General features: G+C 42.9%; 1 protein-coding gene across 1 annotated transcript in view; it reads left to right on the top strand.

The window, feature by feature from the left end:
* The first annotated feature begins 729 nt into the window (after positions 1 to 729).
* The window catches only part of Mrps28 (mitochondrial ribosomal protein S28), a 130,019-nt gene continuing 110,839 nt past the window's right edge, over positions 730 to 19,909 (top strand). Inside the window, exon 1 of the mRNA XM_075971483.1 lies at positions 730 to 967. Coding sequence (XP_075827598.1) covers positions 758 to 967 — 210 coding nt within the window. The 5' untranslated portion in view covers positions 730 to 757. The remainder of the gene's footprint in view (positions 968 to 19,909) is intronic.

Here is a 19,909-nt window from a genome sequence, read left to right as displayed (position 1 = left end):
TGTTTAACGTCAGCTTCCACTATATAGTGAGCTCAGGACCGGTCTGGGCTACATGAGACCTTGAGTCCAAAAGAAAAGTTTTTGTTAGCAAACTACATAGAAAACTGTGGCACATGTCCCAGATTTAGTAATTTGTAGGCTAATATCAAACTGATTCTTAGATGAGTACACCCACTTAATTGGCAAACACATTGTCAGGCGGTGGACAAATTCTGGGGATTTATGCCGAAGAGAAACAAACAAAAAATATAAAGTATTTGTGTGCGGTTACGAAGTGCTATACCTGGGCACATTCTGAAACTTAACTCACGAGAAGGGATGGTAGGTATCTGATAAAACTTCTCAGATTGTTTTGTAGTGCGGGTGACTGACGACAGAAGTACCCAACGACAGACCTGCTACCAGTTTCACAAACAACTTTATGTCCATTTGCACAGGCAATCTCCTTCCTGGAGCTTACAAAATTGGAGGGCGGTTACTAAACATCTTAGTCTCGAGCGTGACAAATTCAAAAGTGCTGGGTAACAAGGGTCAGGAGGCACGGACGAGCTTGGGGCTTCCGACCAAGAGGATAATCAAGGAGACCGCTGAAGACAGCATCTCCTGCAAGGCACACGCCTTCTCCATGCTGCCTAGCCAGCAGGACACAAGCCACACGCCCACACCACACTACGGCAGTAGGCGGGGCTCTCCTTGACCCGCCCCCTGGCCCGCGAACGTGCGTAAGAGGCCGGAGGTGAGAGGTCACGCAAGCGTCATGGCGGCGCTGTGTGGATACCATGCCAGGGCTGCAGGGAGCCGATTCCTAAGAGCGCTTCTCTTCTCCAAGCCCTTTCGAAATGCAAGCACGGAGAGTGGTTCCGAGAGCGTGGTCGGCGACTCCTCCGCTTCTCGGGCGCGCTCAGGCGGCTTCGCGAGCGCACTGGAGCGACTCTCGGAGCTGCAGCGGAAGGCGGAGCTCGGACCGGTGAGTGGGCCTCGCGGCGCACGTCCCGACGCGGGGTCAGCGTGAGGTGGGGCTAGCACGGGGGCGGAGCCATCAGGGAGGGGCTGCACAGAGGGTGGGGCCATCGTGGGGTGGGGCTAGCATGGGGGCGGGGCCATCACAGGGATGGGGCTAGCACGGGGCGGGACTAGCATGGGGGCGGGACCAGCAGGGGAGGGGCCAGCACAAAGGGCGGGGCTAGCACAGGGAAGGGCCCAGCGTGGGATGGGGCTAGCACGGGAGAGGGCACAGAACGGGGCGGGGCCAGCAGGAGGGCGGGGCCATCGTGGGATGGGGCTAGCATGGGGGCGGGGCGGGATGCTCCCCACCCCCTCATTCCGGTGAGGCTGTGCCAGTGACTCAGGGAAGGAGTCCGGTGTAACTTCCGCCCCTTGGCCTCCCGCAGCGGAGCGCGTGACTTAAGTTTTCATTCCCTTCCGAGTTCTTTATCCTGGCATTTACTGCTGGGTGGGCTCGCTCCGCGCACCCTCGCGTCACCCTGGGCGAGCTAGCGGGTGGGGCCTGTGGGGCGACCCGCGGGAAAAGGGCTCCAGGGCTGTCATAAACATCCTAGCTGAATGGGTAGGGGATTGACAGTGAATGACAGTTATTGTTGCTGTGAGCTGAGTGTGTAATTTGGGCCGTCAGTGTTTCACTTTCTCTTTTCAAAAATGCCCTCTTTAAAATTTTTTTTTCCATTTGTATGAATTGGAAGTGTAAGATGGAAAGGTGAACCCTTGTAAAATAGAATAAAACGTTTAGATACACGAACTAGTGGAAATAGGCATAAGGACAAGGCTGGGATTTTTAAAAAAAATAATTAGATATGGTTATGGAACATTACACATGTGGACATTTCTCTGGATCAAGGAATCATTTTAGTATCAAAGCTTTTCTTTGATCCAACGATGGGAAGGACTCTAGGACATAGTTTTGTGATTTTTGTCACATGTAGTGACTTAAACACAAATTTTTACTTACAGGACTGTAGTGGTTCTTTTTTTTTTTAAATAGTAAGATAAAATAAAATATAAAAAGATAAAACAAGAATTAAAAGCATTGGAATTTGACAAAGCAAACAAACAGAAGGAACAGTCCAAGAAACAGATCCACTTGTTCCATCAGCACCGAAAGAGTAAACTGGAAGCCATAATATATATGTAGAGGGTCTGGTGCAGACATGCGCAGGCGTGTCCTGCTGCTTCCGGCTCTGAATTCCTAGGAGCTTCGCTCAGGTCAGCATAGAGGGCCTGTTCTCCTGGTGTCCTCCACCCCCTCTGGTCCTGACACTGTTTCTACCTCTTCCTCCCTGGATTCACCCCGAAAGGAGGCATAGAGACTTCCTGTTTAAGGGTGGAGTGTTTCAAAGTCTCATTCTCTGCAGTTGTTTGCCCGTGAGTCTTCTCTGTTTTCTCGTCTGCTGCAGGGGAAGGAAGATGACTGAGCTAGGCACTGATCTATGAATATAGAAGAATGTTATTAAGAATAATTTTATTGCCACTTATTTTTTAGAACAGTAGTATTTATCCTCAGTCCCTGGGCTCTTAGTGTCAGTTTCTTGGTCACCCCAGCAGTGTTAGGCATGGGTTCCATCTCATGGAGAGGGCCTTGAGTCAGATCAGAGATTGGCTGGTTACTCCCACACACTCTATGCCACCGCTGCTCTAACATATCCTGCAGGCAGGACACCATTTTAGATCAAGGGTTTGAGTCTGGGTGCGTGTTTATTTTTCTCTTTGATACCGTGCAAAGGACCTTCCTGTACCAAATATGCTAAAATGTAGCTATCTAGGCACCAGCTTGACTTCGCCATGGTCTATGAGTTGTGTCGTGTTGTCTTCAGCTATGGGGCTTTGCTGCCAGTTTGTGGGGAGCAACCTATAGTCATATCAACAGCCGGGGTAGTTTGGATTCCCATGAGACTCCTTTAGCCAAGAGCTCAGTTAGATGTCACTCAGTCCTGGGACTGCAAGCTTTGTTTGGTGACAAGAAATGGCCAGTTGGGGCTCTGTCTCCCCCATTATTTGTGATGTCTATTGGATTGCCTTCATCTATGTATATATTTTAGAAAACTTTTGTTATATTGGGTTCTCCTAGCACCCCCCAAATGGCCCTTAATTTTAGCTGTCCCTCCCCAAGTCCCCTCCTTCAGTCCCCTCTCTCTTCCCTCTCCCCACTAAATCCTCCTCTCCAGCCGCACCTCCCCCTGTCTGTTCCCTCTAGTTCCTTACTCTCTACCTTTGTGGTTCTATGGATTGTAGTTTGGTTATCATTGACTTAAAGCTCATGTCCTCATGTAAGAGAAATACATAACCATATTCCTCTTTCTGGTTCGGAGATTCCTGACCCAGGGTAATTTTTCTAATTCCATCCATTTACCTGCAGGTTTCACTTTTTAACGGCTGAGTAATACCCCATTGTGTAGATGTACCACATTTTTCACTATCTATTCCTCTGTTGAGGGACATCTGGGTTCTTTCAGATTTCTGGCTATTATATCTAAAGCACCAGTGACCATGGTTGAGCAAGTGTCCTTGTATGATGAAGTGTCCTTGGGTATGGCTGGATCTTGAGGTAGATTGATTCCCATCTTCATGAGGCACTGCCACACTGATTTCCATATTGGCTATACAGGATTTCACAGTAGGAGTTCTTAAGGAGTCTAAGTGTCTAAGTCTTAAGAAGATATTGAAAGTTTCAGTTCTTGATGTTTTGGGGAGTGACTTTCCTTGTTTTTTCCTCCTGTGGGGAAACAGTGCTCTGACTTAGGAGCTGCTGCTTCTGTCTTCAAAGCTGGCAATGATAAACTGTGTCCTCCTCATACTCCCCACCTCATAATGCCTGCAGTAACCTCCCTGTTTTACTCATATCTGTGGGTTTCATATAACCAATAGTAGTCAGTTTAGTGGAGGAAAGGTCTAGGATCTGACCATTGTAGTAGGAGCTGTGGGCCTGCTTTTCTTCCGCCCGGCTCCCGCACGGCTAGCTTTACACCAGAAATAACAACACACAAATTGTATTCTTTTAAACACTGCTTGGCCCATATATCTAGCCTCTTCTTGGCTAACTCTCGCACCTGGACTAGCCCATTTCTAATAATGTGTGTAGCACCCCAAGGTGTGCTTACCGGGAAGATTCTAGCCTATGTCCATCCTGGTTCGGAGCTTCATCGCGTGTGCTTCAGAGAGCAGAGCTATCGAGTCTGAGCTCACTTCTCTTCCTCCCAGCATTCTGTTCTGTTTACTCCACCCACCTATGTTCTAAGCTATGAGGCCAAACAGTTTCTTTATTGCTTAATCAATGAAATCAACAGATTGATATATGACACTCCCACATCATTTCCCCTTTTTCTGTTTAAACAAAAAAAGAAGGCTTTAACTTTAACATAGCAAAATTATATATAATAAAACAGTTATCAAGCAAGAATTACAGTCACAATATTTATATCTACTTTATCTTTTATCATAACAAAGGAAAACTATAACTATAACTATCTATCTATTCTTCAACTCCATCAAAGACTCCAGAAGGATATAATATTACCTAAGCAAATAAGAAGTAAGCAACTTACAAAACTCTAGAAATCACAGAGACATCTTGCTGCCTGGACAGTCACCCAAAGTTCCTCTGTACTGTTGGGGCATCCATCTTCGGCCTACAGGCCCATAGTTTCCAGCAGACATTTCCATGAAGCAGGAAATTTCAAAGGCAGTCACTATTTGCTTGTCCTGAAGAATGTCTTGCAGACTCTTTCATGAATCAGGAACCCCGAAAGATCATTTCACCTTTAGGCAAGTTCAGTAGTCCTCTCTGCAGGTTCTTTGTGTCCAGTTTATGCATCAGTCCAGGCAAGAGCAGTTTCTTGCCCAAATGGCTATCAAATTCCATAAGGATCCTCTTCGATGCCCATCTTCCTCTTGAAGTAGATTGGTTCTGCCAGGAGCAGATGTGCCTCATTGTCATGAAAAACCCTGTTATTAAAACATTTAAAATGCCATATTCTATAATCTTTGAAAAACATGAAGAATGTCTATCTAAAATATATCTATGTACATCTAGAAAATCTTAACTAACATGACTACAAGCTTGACTATTATTGATTATCCATTAACAACCTATATACATTACATTTTTAAGTGAACTACATAATCACAATACCTTAATAAAGATCAGAAATACATATACTTATAACAAAATTGACCTTAAATTTATATCACTAAAGCAAAATCCATATCAATGCAAATTATTCATACCTATATCATATTCCCCTTTAAATGTAAAAGAACATTTATAAACCATATTTGGGAACATGGGCACAGTTTTTTCTCTCCAAACTGCTTCCTGCTGAATGGGGGCATTGTTAATTAGGTCTTTCATGGTATAACCTGTGTGCTAGTTTCATCTCAGTTGGCAGTTGAGCAAAGCAATTTTCTGAAGGTGTTCACAGCAACCCTTCAGGAGGGCGTGGTCCATCATACCATATTGGAATAGAAACAATCCACAGACTCTCACCCTCTGTGAAAACAAAATAAGAAACTCCTTTCCAAAGCATCATGTCCTTAGATCCAAATTTCGAAGTCAAGGCATTTTCAAAATATCTGTGTTGGATTAGTTCAGCAGCATTTGTAAACAAATATCTTTTCGCAGCTGTTGCTCTTTTCTCAGCATTCAAACAATTCAAAGAGAGCATAATAGCATACAGTATCAAGATTCTCTGTGTATTTTCCATCTTTGTGTGGCTTTATTTTAACTCTATTTTGTCTATTTTTACTTTTTGAGACAGGTTTCTGTATATCTTTGTCCTGGAATAACTCTGTAGACCAGACTGTCCTTGAACTCTCAGAGATCCGCCTGTCTCTGCCTCCCAGGCATTGGGATTAAAGGTGTTTGCTACTATACCTTGAACTCACAGAGATCTGTTTGTCTCTGCCTTCTAGGCACTGGGATTAAAGGTGTGTGCTACCACACCTTGAAGGCACAGAGGTCATTCTCCCTCTGCCTCCCAAGTGTTGGGATTAAAGGTGTGTACTACCACACCCAACAACTCTCTTCTTCTTCTTCTTTTTTTTTTTTACTTTAAGAACTTCAACTTTTAGCCTGCATATATTTTTAACACACAGTAAGCCATTTAGAAATTTTCTTTGTCTTTGAATCTCTCTTTACTGTATATCTCTCTTTTTCTGACCACACGAGCCTTTAAATTACTGAGCAATATGGGTGGGATTAAAGCCGTGGCTTTGGCACCTAGATCCAGCCCATTCCTTAGCTTTCCAGCCTCATGGCTGAGGTACTGGCTGTAGCCATGTTTACTGCCACAACTCTATGGCATTTCAAGGTCCCTGCCAGCAAGCGAGCTTCAGCAGCCTGTGCTTGCAAACCGCACAAACCGCCTGTGTAAAAGAGTCAGAGTTTGCCCTGGCAGGACAGCCCAGAAAGCTGGAGTTTTTAAACGGCGCAGCTTTTTTTCCTGCTACGGCTGAAAACTGAAAAGCATGTGTTTAGCGTTTCGTCAACACCATTTAAGTGTTTCATGGCAGGACCTCTTAATGAGCTGCAGGGTTTTGCAGCTAAAGCTGAGTCAGGAAGCCTCTCTTAGATGAGAGCGCTTGCTTACCTCTAGCAAGCAGAGTAGACCCGAGAAATTGTTGCTACCAAGAAAACATGCTTCACTCTTTCCCAAGCTTTCTCAGGCTTTCAGTGGATTCAGTTGTCCACATGTCTGGGCTAGCTCAGTCGGTAGAGCATGAGGCTCTTAATCTCAGGGTCGTGGGTTCGAGCCCCACATTGGGCGCCATTCTGTAGTAGGAGCTGTGGGCCTGCTTTTTGTCCCGCCCGGCTCCCGCATGACTAGCTTTACACCAGAAACAACAACACACAAACTGTATTCTTTTAAACACTGCTTGGCCCATTATATCTAGCCTCTTCTCGGCTAACTCTCGCACCTGGACTAGCCCATTTCTAATAATGTGTGTAACACCCCAAGGTGCGCTTACCGGGAAAGATTCAGCATGTCTGACCTGGCGGCTTGCTTCATTGCGTCTGCCTGGGAGAGGGGAGCATGGCCTCTGAGCTAACTTTCTCTTTCTCCCAGCATTCTGTTCTGTTTACTCCACCCACCTATGTTCTAAGCTATGAGGCCAAGCAGTTTCTCTATTACTTAACCAATGAAATCAACAGATTGATATATGGCACTCCCACATCAGACCATATTCCCTCTCCTTCTGAATTTGGTTCTAATTTGGGTGCTCTGTTTTTCCAGGAGGTAAGGTGTTTCCTGGCAGCCCCAGGACATTTTACATTTACATTAGCCCCATCTTACATTTGCTCTGGCCAGGTCTGCCCAGCTCATACTGCATGGAGTCTCCAAGGACAGTTTTTCTTCATCAAACATAGCTTAGATAACATTATTTTGCTACGCAGTGTGTAAATGCATTTGATTGAGACATGTAGTTCACCAATCTCTTGTTTATAGTTCTTGGAAGTCTTGGTTTAGTGGGAAGGAAATGCCTTGGGGAGGAGGGTGTAAGGAGACTGAGTAGCCTCCATTTTAGTGTCTTGGCTTTGTAGCATCTAGACTAGGACACTGTAATTGAGTTGGCTCTGTGTGTAACTAGTGAGCTGGCTTTTCAGTGATGCCTTCAGAATCAAGTTGTTCTTTACATGAAATCTCATTGCTCCATTAGTGAGACACTATTGTAACCATGGGGTTTCACCATGCATCAAATACACACCCCGTCGAGGTTGTGGGGAATAGAGGCTATGAGGTTGGGGAGGAGTTACATGGGATATCACTGTCTCACTTCTACTGTAAGTACCGTAAAGGTGTACTAAAGCACTTCCCTGGGGTATCTCCAGTGCTGTTGGCTAAACCCACAGTTTAAGCTGTGTACTGCAGGGCTTAAGCTCTAACACAGTTCCGACAATAGGCATTTTGTTTTGTTGTTTTATTTGAGACGGGGTCCCTAATATCACCTGCGGCTGGCCTCAAATTTGTGAATCTCCTACCTCCTATATGTCATCATGACTGGCCTGGGTTTATGTTATAATGAAATCACAAAAATGTTATTTTAAAATGTCACTTGGGGGTGGGAGGGCTTTTGTTGCCAAGCCTACTGACCTGGAGAGAATTGATTCCTGCTAACTGTTCTCTGACCTCCACATGTGCCCTGTGGCATTCCCCTCCCTCCCCCAAAAATGTTGTAAAAAAAGTTATTAGGTCTCTGTTATAACTGCAGGTTGTAATGTGCAATTCAGCAAGACAGTAAACTAATTTTTTTTCACTGGAGAAATAGAAAACTCAAAACAACAAAGACGCCATGCCATGTCTAATCCTGACTTCAAGGCATTGGTAATTTCTAATATGACAATATTAATTTAGTACACGTTAAGTAAGGTAAAGTTTTTTTTGGCTCTCTCCTCTAACTGGTTGAGCTTTTCTCTCTTGTTCTGCTTTGTTCCGAGTGTTGAGCACAGTGTGGGTGCTCCCTATGGTGGGTGTCAGTAAATATCTGCAGTCTCAGTGCCTTTCCTCCTGGCCATGAGCAAGCGCCTCACCATAGGCAGCCTAAGGAGGAAAGGCTTGCTTTTGGCCCAGCTTGAGGGCATAGCCCAGGGATAGCCAAGACCTGGCATCAGGTGCAGAAAATAGCGGGTTATATGTGCCTGGAGCCAGGGGTGGGGGGAAGAGAAAGAGAGAGGTAGGGAGGGAGAGACAGAGACAGAGAGACAGAGATGAGTGACGGTGCTCAGCTCTCTTTCTCATTCTCCTTTCTTTCTTTCTGAACGGGACCCCAGCCTGTGGGATCGTCTCTGGAGACACTTACGTCCATGTGCGGAGGTGCGTTTTACATGATTCTATTGTCTTGTTCAGCTGCCAGTGAAGGTTGAACATCAGGGTTACCGAATGGATGCGTGGATAGGCAGTGTACACTGCGACTTCAGCTGCTTTTCACTGCTGCCTAGGCTGGCATCTGCTGTGACTGCTCACGAACTGCTTGAGCAGGAGAGTTGAGCTCTTCCTTCCTGTGCTGTTCCTAGGGATAATTGGCCAGGAATGGTTTAGAGTAGTAAGAAAGCTGAAAATACCCTGCTAGTTTTAACTGGAAGGTTGGTACATTTCTGTCTTAGAGACATATAAAATGCCATGAAGAGAAATGCAAGCAGTTCTTAGGAATTGAGAGGGATTTAGTTTTTGAGAAAAGTCTCACATCACTTAGAGTTTCTGGGTTTAATTAATTGAAGAGTACCCTGAAATTAGAAGGTGAATAAATACTTAACTGTGTGATCAGGACTTTTGAAAGAATTTATTTACAAATTATAAAAGTAACACTTATTTAAAAAGAGTTTAAATAGCAAGGAAAATGTTACGTGAAATGTGAGTCATCACCAAGAATGGAGAGGAATTTTAAATGCTCGCCCTTGAATTTTATGTGTGTACATATGTACACACACACACACACACACACACACACACTATGAATATGTCGTAGATAGTTAAAAACACAATTGGCTCATGTTGTAGGTAGTCTTCAACTACATTGCCACGAGTATACTCTTTCAGTTCAGAAAGTCTTCGTTTAAATTCTTTGTTTACTAGCTATATTTTTAAAAAAATTAAATTCTTTTCAGGTGTATGGGTGTTTTTGTCTTTGTGTGTGTGTGTGTGTTAGTGCACTATGCACTATGTAATCCCTAAGGAGTCCAGAAGATGACATTGGCTCCCCCAGGACTGGACTGTAGACAGCTGTGAGCTGCCATGTATGTGCTGGAATTGAACCTCGTCCATCGGAAGAACAGCCAGTGTTCTTACCTGCTGAGTCCTCTCTCCAGCCTCTTCTAACAGTATCGCTTTGAAACCTACTGTTAAGGGATTATTGCAAGGTTAAATAATTTATTGTTTAAAGCACTAGAAACTAGTCCCTGCTAATGTAGGACCCCCAGGTAAGGAACTGCCCGCTGCCTACTAAACCCCTTTTAAAGCCTGCCAGATCAGATCTGGGGACCCCAGTCTGCACTCCCTCCCCTGGGTTCCGTACATATCTTGGTTTATAACTTTGGAAGAAGACTTTGCCTTTACCAGAGGCCACGTTAGACCTAGGTACTCCTAGTTCCCAAAACCCCAGAAGGTACATCCTACTGGACATAAAGACATGCTAGTCAACAGAACCGCAGGCCATTTAGGCCATAAAACCAGAGAGGAAAGAGAAACCAGGAGCAAAACACCCATCCAACAAAGACAAATGCAGGGAACCTAGACCTGTGATCACCCCAAATCCAGATGTCTAAACTCCAGTGGAAAAGCACAATAACAGAAAAGGCAATATGGCACCGTCAGAGCCCAGTTACCCTACAACAGCAAGACCTGAAAATGCCAACACAGCTGAAGCACAAGAAAATGACCTTAAAAATGATTTTATGAAGATGATAGAGGTCCTTAAAGTGGATATGAAAAAAAAAATCTCCTAAAGAAATTGAAAAAGACAAAGAATTGGAAGAAGTCAGTAAATCCCTAAAAGAAAGCCAAGAAAAAAAAAACAAACAGATGAAGAAAACCAAGACCTGAAAATGGAAATGGAAGCAATAAAGAAAACACAAAGGGAGGGAATCCTGGAAATGGAAAATCCAGGTAAGTGAACAGGAACTACAGATGGAAGCATCACCAACAGAATACAAAAGATGAAAGAGGGAATCTCAGGTATTCAAGACAGGAAAGAAGAAATAGATTCATCAGTCAAAGACAATGTTAAATCTATAAAATTCCTAACACAAATAATCCAGGAAATCTGGACACTATGAAAGACCAAACCTAGGAATAATAGGAATAGAAGAAGGAGAAAAAACCCAGCTCAGAAACCCAGACAATATATTTAACAAAATCATGAAAGAAAATTTTAATCTAAATAAAGACATGCCCATAAGGTACAAGAAGCTTACAGAACACCAAATAGATTGTATCAGAAAAGAAAACCCCCTCACCACATAATAATCAAAATACAAAACATATAGAACAAAGAGGCCAAGCAACATATATAAGGCAGACATGTTAGAACCACATCCAATTTCTCAACGGGGACCCAGAAATCCAGAAGGGCCTGGACTGATGTCTTATAGGCTCTAAAGCCATGGATACCAGCCCAGACTACTATACTCAGCAAAATTGTTAATCACCATAGATGGAGAAGACAAGATATTTCATGACAATAAAATAATATCTATACAGAAACCCAATTTTATAGAAGGTCCTAGAAGGAAAAGTCTAAACCCAGGATGTTAGCTATACCCACAAAAATACAGGCAATAAATAATTCCACACCAGCCAAACCCAAAGTAGGAAAACACACAGACAACATAGACAGACAGACAGACAGACAGACACACACACACTACCACCACCACCACCACAACAACAACAACAAAAAATTAACCATCATTCGTCATTACTATCTGTCATTATCAGTTGACTCTCTATGCCAATAAAAAGACACAGGCTCAAATGGAATGAATACAAAAACAGGATCCATCATTTTGCTACATACAAGAGACACACCACAACATCAAAAATAGACATTACCTCAGAGTAAAGGATTGGAAAAAGGTTTTCCAACCAAATGGACCTAAGAAGCAAGCTGGTGTAGTTATTATAATATCTAACAAAATAGACTTCCATTCAAAATTAATCAAAAGAGATGGAGAAGGGTATTTCATACTCATCAAAGGAAAAAAATCTACCAAGATGGCATCTTAATCCTAAACATCTATGCCCCAAATGTATGGGCACCCACACTTGTAAAAGAAACATTACTAAAGCATAAATCACACATAGAATCCCACACAATAATATTGGGAGCCTTTAACACCCCGCTGTCTCCAGTGGACAGGTCATCCAGACAGAAACTAAATAGAGAAATAGTGGATGTTATGACTCAAGTGGACCTAACATATCTGCAGAACATTTCATCCAAATATAAAAGAATATATGTTCTTTTTAGCACCTCATGGAACCTTCTCCAAAACTGACCACATTCTTGTCACAAAGCAAGTCTCAACAGATTTTAAAAAAAATGAAAAAGCCCTCTGTATCTTATCAGACTACCATATATTAAAACGATTTCGGCATGTAGAAGAATGCAAATTGATTCATATCTATCACCCTACACAAAACTCAAGTTTAACTTAAAGACCTCAGCATAAATCCAGATACACCGAACCTGATAAAAGAGAAAGTTGGAAATCATCTCAAATGCATTGGCACAGAAGACAACTGCCTGAACAGATCACCAATAGCGCAAGCACTAAGACTGACAATTAACACATGGGACCTTATGTACTTGGATTTTTCTTTGGGCTACCAGCTCAATTATGAATGTTTGGCCGTTAGCTTAGGCTTATCCCCAGCTAGCTCTTATAACTCAAATGAACATGTTTCTTTTAATCTGTATTCTGCCATGTGGCTCAGTTACCTCTGCCCTGTGGCATGTCTCACTTCTTCAGGGTCTCACTGGCCTGTCTTCCTCCCTTGTTTCCAGAGTTCTCTCTCTCCCCAGAAATCTTGCCTATTCCCTCCTACCTACTCATTGGCCATTCAGTTCTTTATTAAACCAACCACAGTGACACATCCTCACATAGTATAAACAAATATTCTAAAACAACCTCATTAAATTGAGAAGTTTCTGTAAGGCAAAGGACATCATCAATAGGACAAAATGGCAGCCTACAAAATGGGAAAAGGTCTTCACTAACTCCACATCCAACAGAGGGCTGATTTCAAAATGTATAAAGAATTCAAGAAATTAGGTTTCAACAAACCAAATAATCTAATTATATAATGCGGTTTTGTAGAATATTATTTTAAGATGTTACATTTATTTGTTTATGCTGTGGTATATTTTTTTTAATGATGCAAAACTGTATTGCTCTCTTCTATGTTGCATTTTTTTTTAACTCAGTGAAGCAGTGGTACCTTGCCTGTCTAAAACACATGATGGTCTAATAAAGAGCTGAATGGCCAATAGTGAGGCATGAGAAGGAAGAGGGAGGGCTGTCAGGCAGAGAAAATAAATAGAAGAGGAAATCTGGGAGAAGGGATGAAAGAACAAGGAGAGGAGGACACTAGGGGCCAGCCATACAGCCACACAGCCACTCAGACACACAGACACACAGCCACACAGCCACTCAGACACACAGACACACAGCCACACAGCCACCCAGACACACAGTCACACAGCCACCCAGACACACAGCCACCCAGACGCACAGCCACCCAGACACACAGCCACCCAGACACACAGCCACCCAGCCCTACAGCCACACAGCCACTCAGACACACAGCCACACAGCCACCCAGACACACAGACACAGCCACACAGACACACAGCCACCCAGTCACACAGTCACACAGCCACCCAGACACACAGCCACCCAGTCACACAGCCACCCAGCCATACAGCCACCCAGACACACAGCCACACAGCCACCCAGACACACAGCCACACAGCCACCCAGACACACAGACACAGCCACACAGACACACAGCCACCCAGTCACACAGTCACACAGCCACCCAGACACACAGCCACCCAGTCACACAGCCACCCAGCCATACAGCCACCCAGACACACAGCCACCCAGTCACACAGCCACCCAGCCATACAGCCACCCAGCCATACAGCCACCCAGACACACAGCCACCCAGTCACACAGCCACCCAGCCATACAGCCACACAGACACACAGCCACACAGTCACACAGACACACAGCCACACAGCCACACAGTCACACAGACACACAGCCACACAGCCACACAGCCACACAGCCACACAGCCACATAGTCCTACAGCCACACAGCCACACAGCCACACAGCCACATAGACACACAGACACACAGCCAGCCGTGGAGTAAGAATGAAAGTAAGATGTACACAGGTAAGAAAAGGAAAAAGCCCAGAGGCAAAATGTAAATGGGATTTTTTAAAGAAAGCTGGCTAGAAACAAGCCAAGTTAAGGCCAAGCATATATAATTAAGAATAAGACAGATTCAACGCAATGCCCATCAAAATCCCAGCAAAATTCTTCAAAGACCTCGAAAGAACGGTACTTAATTTCATATGGAAAAGCAAAAAACTCAGGATAGCCAAAACAATCCTGTACAATAAAAGAACTTCTGGAGGCATCACAATCCCTGACTTCAAACTCTACTACAGAGCTACAGTACTGAAAACAGCCTGGTATTGGCATAAGAACAGACAGGAGGACCAATGGACCCAAATAGAAGACCCGGATGTCAACCCACACATCTTTGAACACCTGATTTTTGATAAAGAAGCAAAAAATATCAAATGGAAAAAGAAAGCATATTTAACAAATGGTGCTGGCATAACTGGATATCGACATGTAGAAGAATGAAAATAGACTCATATCTATCACCATGCATAAAACTCAAGTCCAAATGGATCAAAGACCTCAACATAAAGCCAGCCACACTGAACCTTATAGAAGAGAAAGTGGGAACTACACTTGAACACATTGGCACAGGGACCCACTTCCTAAATATAACCCCAGCAGCACAGACACTGAGAGAAACAATTAATAAATGGGACCTCTTGAAACTGAAAAGCTTCTGTAAAGCAAAGGACACAGTCAACAGGACAAAATGACAGCCTATAGAATGGGAAAAGATCTTCATTAACCCCCCCATCAGACAGAGGTCTGATCTCCAAAATATATAAAGAACTCAAGAAATTGGACACCTAAAGATTACATAATCCAATTAAAAAAATGGGGCACAAACCTAAGCAGAGAACTCTCAACAGAGGAATCTAAAATGGCTGAGAGACACTTAAAAAAATGTTCAACATCCTTAGTCATCAGAGAAATGCAAATCAAAACAACTATGAGATTCCATCTTACACCTGAAAGAATGGCCAAGATCAAAAACACTGATGACAACGTATGCTGGAGGGGTTGTAGGGAAAAGGGAACACTCCTGCATTGCTGATGGGAATGTAAGCTGGTACAGCCCCTTTGCATGTCAGTATAGCGATTTCTCAGAAAATTAGGAAACAACCTCCCTCAAGACCCAGTAATATCACTTTTGGGTATATATCCAAAGGATGCTCAATTGTGCCACAAGGACATGTGCTCAACTATGTTCATAGCAGCTTTGTTTGTCATAGCCAGAACCTGGAAACAACCTAAATGTCCCTTGACTGATGAATGGATAGGAAAATGTGGTACATTTACACAATGGAGTATTACACAGCAGAAAAAAATAACATTCTGAATTTTGCAGGAAAATGGATGGAGCTAGAAACATTATTTTGAGTGAGGTAACCCAGACACAGAAAGACAATTATCACATGTACTCACTCATAGGTGGTTTTTAAACATAAAGCAAAGAAAACTAGCCTACAAACCACAATCCCAGAGAACTTAGACAACAATGAGGACACTAAGAGAGACTTACATAGATCTAATCTACATGGGAAGTAGAAAGTAGAAAAAGACAAGATCTCCTGAGTAAATTGGGAGCATGGAGACCTTGAGGGAGGGTTGAAGCAAGGAGGGGAGAGACAGGGAGGAGAACAGAGAAAAATGTAGAGCTCAATATATATATGAATAAGCCTCTATGTGTGATTTATTTGGGAACTGGTTGGCAGACCCCTCTCCCCCAAAGCCAAAAGAGTAAAAGGAGAAAAACAACAGCAACATTTTGGCGTCCCAACATGGGGCTAGAGTAAAAAAGAAAATCCAAGAACAGTTTGGTAGAGATCTAAACAGAATTCTTAACAGAATAGTCTCATATGGCTGAGAAACACTTAAGGTGTTAAACATCCTTAGCCACTAGGTAAATGCAAATCAAAATGATTCTGAGATTCTATCTTCCACCTGCCAGAATGGCTAAGATAAAAAACATAAGCTCATGCTGGAGAGGGTATGGAACAAGGGGAGCACTCCTCCATTGCTGATGGGGGTGCATACTTGTACAGCCACTTTGAAAAATCACTCTGGTGGTTTCTCAGTAAATTGGGAATCCATCTATCTCAGGACCCAACTCTACTGCTCTTGAGCATATACCCAAAGGATGCTTAATCACACACAAGGACATTTGCTCAACTCTGTTCATAGCAGCTTTATTTGCAGTAGCCAGAATCTGGAAACAACCTAGATGTCCCTCAAGTGAGGAATGGATAAAGAAAATGTGGTACTTTTGTACAATGGAGTATTGCTCAGCTGTTGAAAAAATAAGGACACTAGGAAATTTGAAGGAGAATGGATGGAAATAGAAAAAAAAATCTTCCTTATTGAGGTAACCCAGATTGAGAAAGACAAACATGGTATGTACTCACTCATAAGTCGATATTAGGTGTAAAATAAAGGATAGCTATGCTATAGTCCATGGACCCAGAGAGACTAGGTAGCAAGGAGGGGTACTAGGGGTACTCTTGGATCTCCCTGGGAAGGGAAAACAGAAGAGATTTCCTGAGTGGACTGAGGGCAGGTGAGGATAGGAACATAGGTGATCAGGTTAGGGGGTGATTGGGGGAGAGTACTAGAAGAGATTACTGGAAAGGGGAGCCATTTTGGGGTCAGGTAAAAACCTGGCACAAGGGAATCTCTCAGAAATCTACAAGGAAAACCTAGCTAAGATTCCCAACAGCAGCCATATTGAACTGGCCATCTCCTGTGGCCAGATTGGTGCCTAGCCCAGTTGTCATCAGAGAGACATCTAGCAACTGATGGAAACAGATGCAGACCCACAAACACTAGGCAGAGCTCAGGGGAAGAAAGGATTGTAGGAGCTAGAGGGGTCAAGGATGCCACAAGAAAACTCAGAATCAACTAACCTGGGTTCATCGGGCCTCACAGAGACTGAACCAACAACCAGGGAGCCTGCATCGGACGGACCTGGGGCCCTCTGTATATATGTGACAGTTGTATTGCTTGGTCCTCTTGTGGGACTCCTAACAGTGGGAACATGGGCTTTCTCTGACTCAAGGCTTTTGGGACCCCACTCATGATACTGGGTTGTCTTACCCAGGCTTAATACATGGGGAGGTGCTTAGTCTTACTGCAAGTTGATATGCCATGTTTTGTTGATGCTCATGGGAGACCTGCGCTTTCCTAAACAGAAACAGAGGAGGAGTGGATTGGTTGGAGGGTGGGGAAAGGACAGAGGAGGAATAGTGGGGAGACTGGATGAGAGGAGGGAGGTGTAACTGTGGCAGGGATGTAAAATAAATAAATAAATTTATTAAAAACAAACTAGTCCCTGCCAATAAGCATAGTATAGTTTATTTGCTAGTACTGAAAATTGGTATCTTCACCTAAGTATAATTTTGAGTATTTTCCACATTGCTTCAAATGATCAGTGTATGCACTGTATTAACAGTTCTGCTGGTTTTTTATATTATGGCCAGAATGTAATTTATTCAAGTTGTTGCTGTTCCCCCTAATAAAGATATGACAGCAGTGTGCATAGGTGCGTAGGAAAGCAAACCTGGAAGATGCCCTTGGGAGGAAGCTTACCCCCAACTCCTGTGCACAGTGTTGGAACACTTGTTTCCGTACTGTAGTAAGGAGCAGCAGGCTATATTTCCGCCCGGATACCACACAGCTAGCTTAGCCCCGGAAATAATAACACACAAATTGTATTCTTTTAAACACTGCTTGGCCCATAGCTCTAGCCTCTTACTAGCTAACTCTCACATCTTGATTAACCCATTTCTAATGAGTGTAGTACCACGAGGTGGTGTCTTACCGGGAATATTCTTAACCTGCATCCATCTCGGAAAGGAGAGCTATAGCGACTGCCTGACTCGGGTTTCTTTCTCCCAGAATTCTGTTCTGTCTACTCCACCCACCTAAGGGCTGGCCTATCAAAGGCCAAGCAGTTTCTTTATTAACCAATGAAAGCAACAGATAGATGACACTCTCACATCACCGCACCACCTCATCACCATGGGGTTTTTATTATGTGTGCATTTGCTTTTATTACTTTGCATTGCTTGAAATGAACTAAGGGCCTCATATGTGCCTATGCAAGTGCCCTGTAGCTAGCTCTGCCCCCAGCCCACCAGCAGATGTTCTTGATGTTGGGTGACCGAACCAGACTTTAGAATTTGGGAGCTGGGATTGCCCCTGGTCCCCGATTTTAAGTTAAAATTGCTCATGTTTGTATTTTTTATTTGATAAATCAGCTCATAAGATATACTTGTAGTCACAAAAATTACATTTAGAGCACATATATTGGGGTTTTATGTAAGATTTCATTGGTTAGATGGTTTATGCTTGATTTTGTTTAAAGATAAACATTGTTGTTTCCTAAACAACAAGTTGCTCTCCCTGCTGAGATGCCTTTCCATGTGCAGATTCATTGTGAACCTCATTCCTTGTCTAGCCTTGGTGATCCCACCATTCCTATGAAACACCTTCCAATGTCCCGTGCTCGGCTTCACATTGTCTTTATAGAATGCTGGCAGCTCTGGAGTTTCACTGAGGTCATATCTGAGCCTGTTGTCTTCCACTGTAATTATAACTCTTGGAGAGCAGGGTTCGGTCTCGTATGGTCTTTACATCCACTGCATAATGCCTTACATGTTAAGCAGGAATATATGTTGGTTTAAATTGTAAAACTTAGTTTGATGGTTGAGTAGTTATAAATGCAAAAGTAACAGCTCAGAAGCCTGCTCATGGATTTTAAACTATGTATGTATAGTGATGAAATTTCAGGTGGTGTCCACCAACTTTCTTTGTAACATATATTAATCTTTTAAAATAATGGGTTTCATCTTGGCATTTCCAAGTATGTCAGAAATTGATCCACATAATTCTTTGTTCTAATTTCTCATAGAAGTTACTATTTATTTAAAGGTCCTGTGTTTTCTATGACTACTTGTGAGCTCGCGTGGCCACATCGCTTTCCTTTGGTAAAATACCAGCTTTGATGCTGGCGTTATTTTTCAATTTGTTAGTTGTTTTGCTTATTTTGAGTATAAGGACCAAATATTTTTTATTATTGTGATCAACACAGTTTATTCTGGTACATAAAAGGACTACTGGCTAATGTTTGATAAAGATTATTATAATATATTTTTCTATTTCTTTTTTTCCTTTATGGGGTAGAGCATCAAAGTCAGAACCTGGCACATGATAGACCATTGCTGTATCTTTGAGTGACATCTCAGCCTTTCCACTCCTAAATCTTAAATCATTAATCACTCTTATTTCATTTAGACAGTGTGAATCTGAACACTATGACAATATGAACTGTTGTAGCTTATAACTCATGCTAGCTGCCCACAGATGGCAGTATTGAGCAAAGAATGGGTTTTTCTGTGTTCAAGCTATTGCTACTGCTTCCTTACAGTAGAGGGTGTCCTGTCCCTTCAGTACATTGAAAAAGTGGTTTTCAGGGAGTTTAGGGCCTGCACAGTTAAACATCCTTGTGCTTTAGATTATGGAGAATACTGACATTATAGAACACTTTGTAGTTTTATTTATTTAATTAATTTATTTATTTGTTTTCACAATATCTTTATTTGGATTTCATGTAAATAGTTTTAAAATGTTTCAATTTTTTGTTAAAATTTCATTCTTTCTTTTCTTTTTTGTTTTCAAAATCTTAGCCAGACATGGTAGTCCATGCCTTTAATCTTGGCACTTGGAAGGCAGAGACAGGTGGATCTCTGTGAGTTCAAGGCCAGTCTACATAGTGAGTTCCAGGATATTCAGGGCTCTGTAGAGAGATCCAGTCTCCAGAAAAACCAAACCAAATAAACAAAGTAAAAAAAAACCTTGAATTTTCCAGAACACTGTTTGTTTGTTTATTAAGTGTACACAAGCGTTTTGCCTGCACGTTTCTATGTGTGCTGTGTGGATGCTGGGAATGGAACCTGGGTCCACCACACGAGCAACAAGTGCTCTTAA

The sequence above is a fragment of the Microtus pennsylvanicus genome, chromosome 5, assembly GCF_037038515.1.
Source record: "Microtus pennsylvanicus isolate mMicPen1 chromosome 5, mMicPen1.hap1, whole genome shotgun sequence".
NCBI classification, from domain to species: Eukaryota; Metazoa; Chordata; class Mammalia; order Rodentia; family Cricetidae; genus Microtus; species Microtus pennsylvanicus.
This window is presented reverse-complemented; position numbering and strand designations above follow the sequence as displayed.